Genomic DNA, 6,793 nt, shown 5'->3' on the forward strand with positions numbered 1-6,793 from the left:
CACTGGAAACAGTGGTGATCAGTTATTGTGGTTGGGCAAAATGGTGATCAGAGATTGGTCTAGTTGTTTCAAATAACAATGATCGGCCATTGGTCGATGGGAACAATAATGATCAGTGATTGGTGATGAGAAGAAGACAGCTCAATCGGGGTTTACTTTGGGAGCGAGTACTCGTAGGACCATTAAGTAATGACAGCGGCTTGCTAGTTATCCAATTGAATGCATTAATGCAGAATAAGGGAATCGTCATTCTTTGTGTTGAGATCTGTGCTTCCCATGAGATTTCACGACCTTTAGATTATTTCTCTTGCCATTGTGCTAATACTTGATAAACAAGCTATTGTTGTTCACATTGCTCTTGGATTACATTATGCTACCAGCTGGGATTCGACATTGAAATGGCGTTATTAAATCCATTATCTCACCTACAATTGCTGAGTTTGTGCTTTGACAAATTAGAGCAGGTAGGCACTTTTTTTTCGCCAGATGTTAGTGTTGGCAAGGATGCCAGGGCAATTTTGTAAAATGAGCATGTGACAAAGAGGCCGAGCGGAATAGAAACATCTGCCTTAGGCTCTGGAGAAGAAAAAACAATTTGGCTGCTCTGGAGTCCTTGTGGCATTTGTGTCCACTCAGAGGCACTCAGGAAGTGAGGCAGTAACAACAACTGCAGCCACGCAAATAGAGGTGCATTGAATATCCGAGGGTTTCGCTGGAACATCTTTCCGTGTAAAGCGCATGTGCCTTGCACACAACCAGCTCATTTGCAAGCGGGCCTAGCACGTGCCGTCTGCTTTGTTTAGCCATACTGAAATATTTGGGAGATCTGTCTTTAAACACGAGCGGTTTGTTAGGATTGGGAGAACACCGGTTTGGAGTGGACGCTGATCATTGCAGCCAGGAAACTTGACTTGTTTAATCTGCTTACCAGTTTCATCTTAATACAAAGCAACACAACGGGAAGAAAACCTGGGCAGTTTGTAAACTAAGACCAAAAAATTAAGACTTTAGCAAATCACATAGTCTAAGGTCAGTGCGAGAGAAAGAAGTTCTCTAATCCCTCCAAGTTGTGTTTAGTAACAGTGGCATCAAGCTGTGATGGTGGTTCGCATAAACTCCATAAAGGGCCTGGGTTTTAGAGCATGGCTTCAAAAAAGGTTACCGTGCTGACAAGCGCATTCACATAGCGTTAGTGTTCGAGCCAGGCAGATCTGCCTGATAGATAAAACAACTAAAGAATCGCCACACACAGAGAGACCATTAAGTGTCCATTAAACCCAAGATTCTGCTCATTATCGCAAAGATGTCCTTTTCATCTCAAGTATATAGCAATACACAATTAGTGTGTGAAGTTTACATTCAAATTTACATTTATGGTATTTAGCAGATGATCTTTCCGGGGCAAATTAAATTTGATCTCATTCATACAACTGAGCAGCTATGGGGTTAAGGGCCATGCTCAAGGGGCCAGGAAGTGGCAGCTTGGTGTGTCGCAGATTTACATTTTTGCTTACATTTATGGCATTTTGCAGAGCTCTTTTAGTTAGAGTTACAGCAGAGCAATTGAGGGTTACGAGCTTTGGTCGAGGACCCAGAAGTGACAGCTTGGTGATTTGTACCCATGACCTTCCGATCAGAAGTCCAACATCTTATCCAATGAGAGCTGCAGTTTTGGAGATGCTCTGACCCAGGCATCTAGCCATCACAATTTGGCCCTCATCGAGCTCAATTAAATCCTTACACTTGGCCATTGTCCATATATATATATATATATATATATATATATATATATATATATATATATATATATATATATGTTTATATGAAGAACAGGAACATATAGCAATAAATATAATAACTGTTAGTTGTTTAAAATAATAAAAATAGTTCCTTTTGGCCTGAATTTCTGAATAAGGGTTCAGGGACAAATTGTTGTTCTGCAGCTGATAAGATGGAGCCCAGAGGCTGAATTTTATCCCCAGAACAATAAAAAAAGGTAAAATAAAGAAAAGACTAAACAGTCTCCAGTCTCGCTTTAGTGCAGCACAAGGTTGACCTTCGGTGTGAAGAACATGGATGACTTTAGGGAGCATGAATGTCCTTGTGGAAGAGGTACACATTGAGTCTGCTTGTCTGTTCTGTTACAGAGCACAACAGTGCAAGTAGGACAAGCTGCTTTCCTTTCCGTACCAGTATGATTTAATTCATGCTATGATTTAATTCTACATGAATTCTACATCCATGGTGATCGTTCTCGGCCGCAAAGCTTTACATGAACTCGCTGAACTTTCAAACTTCTCCATCCTAGACATCCAGGACTTTCCTGTGAGGTAAGTTGAAAATCGTAGTTTTACTGTACAGTACCTTTAACTGTAACAAAGCGCTAACACTGGAGACTCCTTCCACAAATGTCTGCTTACCAAAAAAACCCTTAATGATCAACGTGATCAATCACAACACGTTTTTAATACATTTTTGTTAGGCGTAGACGACCTGCAATACTGTATATCCCCTGTGAATGCTTTCAAACAAGGGCATTAATATAAACCTGGGATTTGTTGTTCTTTAAAATTAATCCATACCTTCTGACCAATCAGATTAAAGAAATCAACACCAGGGTTTAGTACTATGGACCATAGGGGTTTGAGAAAAGGTTGGGTTTAAGAAAAGCCAGCTGCTTTCTAGTTCATGCATTTCTCATGTCCTTGTAGTAAATAGTTTTGACCTGAGTCTGTGTATCAAGGCAGGGTGTGTAGGGGGGGTTGTTCGTGTCGGAGCTGGTAGTGATTCAGCTAAGCTACTACAGTACATAGTATTAAGTGTAACCCTTTCCTGAGAATGAGTTTTTTTCAGGTTTCGTGTGCCTTTTTAAAAACTATTTCTAGGTATCACTTCATCACTTTAATACGGATTGTGACTTCCAATTTGACAACGCCCCGACAGCAGATGAATCCTGGAGTAAGCCCAACTAACCCTCGTCTTCATCTTCATCGTAGCTGTTTGTTGGATCGTTTCCTGTAATTCATTTCGGGGGGAAAATGTAACCTAATATATGCTTTTTGTATTTTTCCATTCCTTGCGTCATGTCAGAACCAGCTAAAGATTTCAATAATAAAACCCTCAACAATGGAGATTCTTTTTCTGACAAACAAACAAAGCAGGTAATTCCTGGCCTGGTTCGGTCTGATCTGGACTGAATTTCGCATCAGATTGGCCGGCCAAAAGGGGAAGCAGACTGTAATAAACTGATTTGTGTGCATCCCATCTGTCAATATTGGCACAGGCAACTGTTTACACACAGGACACCTCTCAGCTGACCCGACTAACATGCCGAATTATTGAGACACTCTAAACAAACAGCAGTAAACAGCATTACATGGGCCAATTAACAGCATGGACTAATATTTACTACTATTTTTTTTTCCATTTTACAGCGGTCACAGACTGTGACAGGGAACCTAAGGCACAATAATTAACCCGTACAAAAGTTTTAATGTCATGCTTTTATTTAGCATTTGTCGATTATAAAAAATCTTGTTTGTGTTCTTAAATCTCTGTCATGGCGTTCTCCTGGATTTGAGATTTTACTCATCTAGCACACCATGTCAGCTTAACAATACTTATCATAAGGTTAAAATCACTTTTAAAACAAGAACACACACACACACACACACACACACACACACACACACACACACACACACACACTAAGGGAAGATTTGCTGTGTACTAGCTACTTGCCTGACTAGCCTAACACTCTTCAGTGTGTCTGAGGTATTTTTTTTTACAAAATAGTCATGAATTATGATTTGAACAGAACATTTATTCTACAAAATATGATTAAATAAAATACAATTTCTAAAGGATAGTTAGTTTAGAAGTTACCCCTAAACTAGCATACTAAAGAGTACGTAGAAATATTAGCTTGCGTATCTTTTTTTTGCTACATAGCACAGTAATATGCTATTACCACATACATACAGTATCAATTCATGTTGTTTTATGGATGTCACGTTTTATTTGAAATAAATACATAAATATTTGAAATAGGTGATTGTATATCCAAGTGGAAATGTTATATAAAAACATGAAACTGGTAAATCAACGTAAGGTATTCTATAATACTAAAGGGACATTTGTGGTAAAACATCAAGACTTAAGTGTGTAGATGGACGGTGTGGGGGTGGTGGTGGCCTTCTGTCTGACAGTGTCGTGGTATCGTCATATGTGTGACGATCATGTTAACACGACTGCAAAACCACCAAGTCATATACGCCCTTCGTGCAGCATGTCTTAGACAAACCGCAGTCTCTGATTAGGAAACATGTTAGCCTGGCTCATTCAGAGTGAGTAAAATCACTGCGGCTCCATTTACAAGTCAAACTTCCGCGCTCTTCCCACGCACCCTCAGCTGCTCGTCATCACCGAGGAAGACTCGCGCTCAGCTACAGCATGTCGCACTTTCCCCCGCAGAGAATAAGCACTTTTGTGTCTAAAACCCAAGACCTTTTACCTCACGGTTTGACCCCAACACACTCTTTTAAAAGCTATTTAACCCGGGATAGGAGCGTATAGACCGTATCTATAACCTGAACACACACTTCTAGCAATATCACAAACCACACTGATTTCTATTACACCATTAAACACAAGCCTTTAAAACACATTTATCCCATTAGAACACATTTATAAAAGCATTTATAGCCAAAAAGCTTCAAAACATGGGATAACTTCTTAATACTTCTTAATACTCATTATCTACCTGGTGTACATTTATTCCCGACACAATATACATCCTAAATGCTGGTTTTAATATCTTAAACATTGATACCTATTTTATCACTTAAAAAAAAGGCTTTTATAACCCTGCTTGATATCCTTCCTTGTATTGATAGCCAGGAAACCCTGGTTTACATCCTCACTATGTATGTTTATATCCTAACAGATGTTATATAAGTCCTGAGCACTGATTCTGATATCCTGAATGTGGACACTTTGACCTTAACCACATATCTCACCACTTTAAATAACATCTTATTTTTCCTTGTGTTGAACACCAAACATCCTTCATTCATTTCCTCAGTGTGTATTTTTATACCCTACCATACACGATATACTGATTTTTAAATCCTAAACACCAACACTTACCACTTTGAATGAGATCCTATATACTTTTATAACCTGAATATATATTTTTCCATAATTTACATCCTCACTACATACATATATATACTCTACCATACATGAGATATGTCCAGAACACAGATTTTGATGTCCTTAACACTGACAGTAAAACTTGAACAAGTATTTAAACCCTGATTTATCGAATATGACTATTTGTAACTTTATACATTCTTATACACCACAAAACCTGAAATTGCACCCTCGTGTACTGTATATACCTCGAACCCATGGTAGAAAAACACTAATTTTCTTTAAGTTATAACAGCACCCTTAGGTCGTTCTTAGTCTCATTACATAAATATAACCTTAACTCTGATTTGCACACCCTGGAAAAAATCTCAACACAACTTTATAGCTTTGTTTCGTTGATTGGACTTTACAAAAGACTGATTTTATATCCTTAGAACATTAATTTATAGCTTTAACCACATGCTGTACATATTGGTGTTGGTGTTTAATTGAATGCTGGCAGCTTTAGATAGACAGACACAGACAGACAGACAGACAGACAGACACACACAGACAGACAGACAGACAGACACAGACACAGACAAAGACACAGACAGACAGACAGACAGACAGACACAGACAGACAGACAGATTTGGCACCAGCTCTGTTCATACCAGATCACATCGTGTGCACATTTTCAAGCACTGAAAAAACCCGCAACCCGAAAACACGCACTTTTGCGCGTCTTATGCACGCGCGCGTATCATCCACACACCTGAGCTCTTTTATTTATTATTATTTATTTATTTATATACCTGTTTCCAAATCACTGCTGCTCACACACTGGGCGCGCGCTTTTCTATTTCTATCAGCCCCCAGTACAGATGTTTGAGCCCTATCCAGATGTTTTTAAAATTGTTACGTCATAATGCACATAGTAAAGTCTAGAAGTTGTTACCTTTCTTTTCCGGCGTCGCGCACGAGCCCAAAGAGATCAGCAAAGAAAAAACGAATCCGGTCTTGACCAAAATCTCCATTTCTTTCCTTGTATGAACGTATTGTTGTTTTAATACGCAGTTGATGTTACTCCATATCTCTAACCCACCTTCTTTGGCGGACGTGTGTATGAGTGTGTGAAGTTTTTGCCCCAAATCACGGAACCTCTCCCAACTTAAAACTTTTGACAGCTCCTCCTTCTGCCTTCTGTACTAAAGAGTAAGAGCGAAAGGCTCTACTCTTCAGGCTCGATCTCAAATCACTGCTTCCACCCTATCCGAGTGCACTAAAAAGTGTTACTCAAGGGTTTCTGCGCTCTATGTGGTGCACTAGACTGTCCAATAGGGTTCCAGATTGGGGCTTTTAGGCATGACGTCATATAGGAGGTTAAAAAAAAAAAAAAAAGAGGCACGTATGCAAGAGAAATGAATCAATAAATCAACAAATCAATGAAGGTATGTTAGAAAAAGGTGGGTTCTTAGATCAAGACCTGGGAACAGCAGATTTTTCTGCTGCTGCTGCAGCTGCTGCTTCTGTAGCACACCTCACTGAAGTCATCAGCTCTTTAACAAGAATCAGATGTTTGAAGTGGAAACAATTTGGAAACTATTGCAGGACCAGTCTGAGAAGCAGGTTTGAACTTGTAGTGATGTCTACACTGTG

At 39.3% G+C, this 6,793-nt stretch overlaps 1 protein-coding gene across 1 annotated transcript in view; it reads right to left on the reverse strand.

The window, feature by feature from the left end:
• Positions 1 to 6,426, reverse strand: part of egfra (epidermal growth factor receptor a (erythroblastic leukemia viral (v-erb-b) oncogene homolog, avian)) — a 58,623-nt gene extending 52,197 nt beyond the window's left edge. The window contains exon 1 of the mRNA XM_046876768.1: positions 6,093 to 6,426. Coding sequence (XP_046732724.1) covers positions 6,093 to 6,171 — 79 coding nt within the window. The 5' untranslated portion in view covers positions 6,172 to 6,426. The remainder of the gene's footprint in view (positions 1 to 6,092) is intronic.
• Positions 6,427 to 6,793: the final 367 nt, after the last annotated feature.

Source organism: Silurus meridionalis, chromosome 20 (genome assembly GCF_014805685.1).
Source record: "Silurus meridionalis isolate SWU-2019-XX chromosome 20, ASM1480568v1, whole genome shotgun sequence".
NCBI classification, from domain to species: Eukaryota; Metazoa; Chordata; class Actinopteri; order Siluriformes; family Siluridae; genus Silurus; species Silurus meridionalis.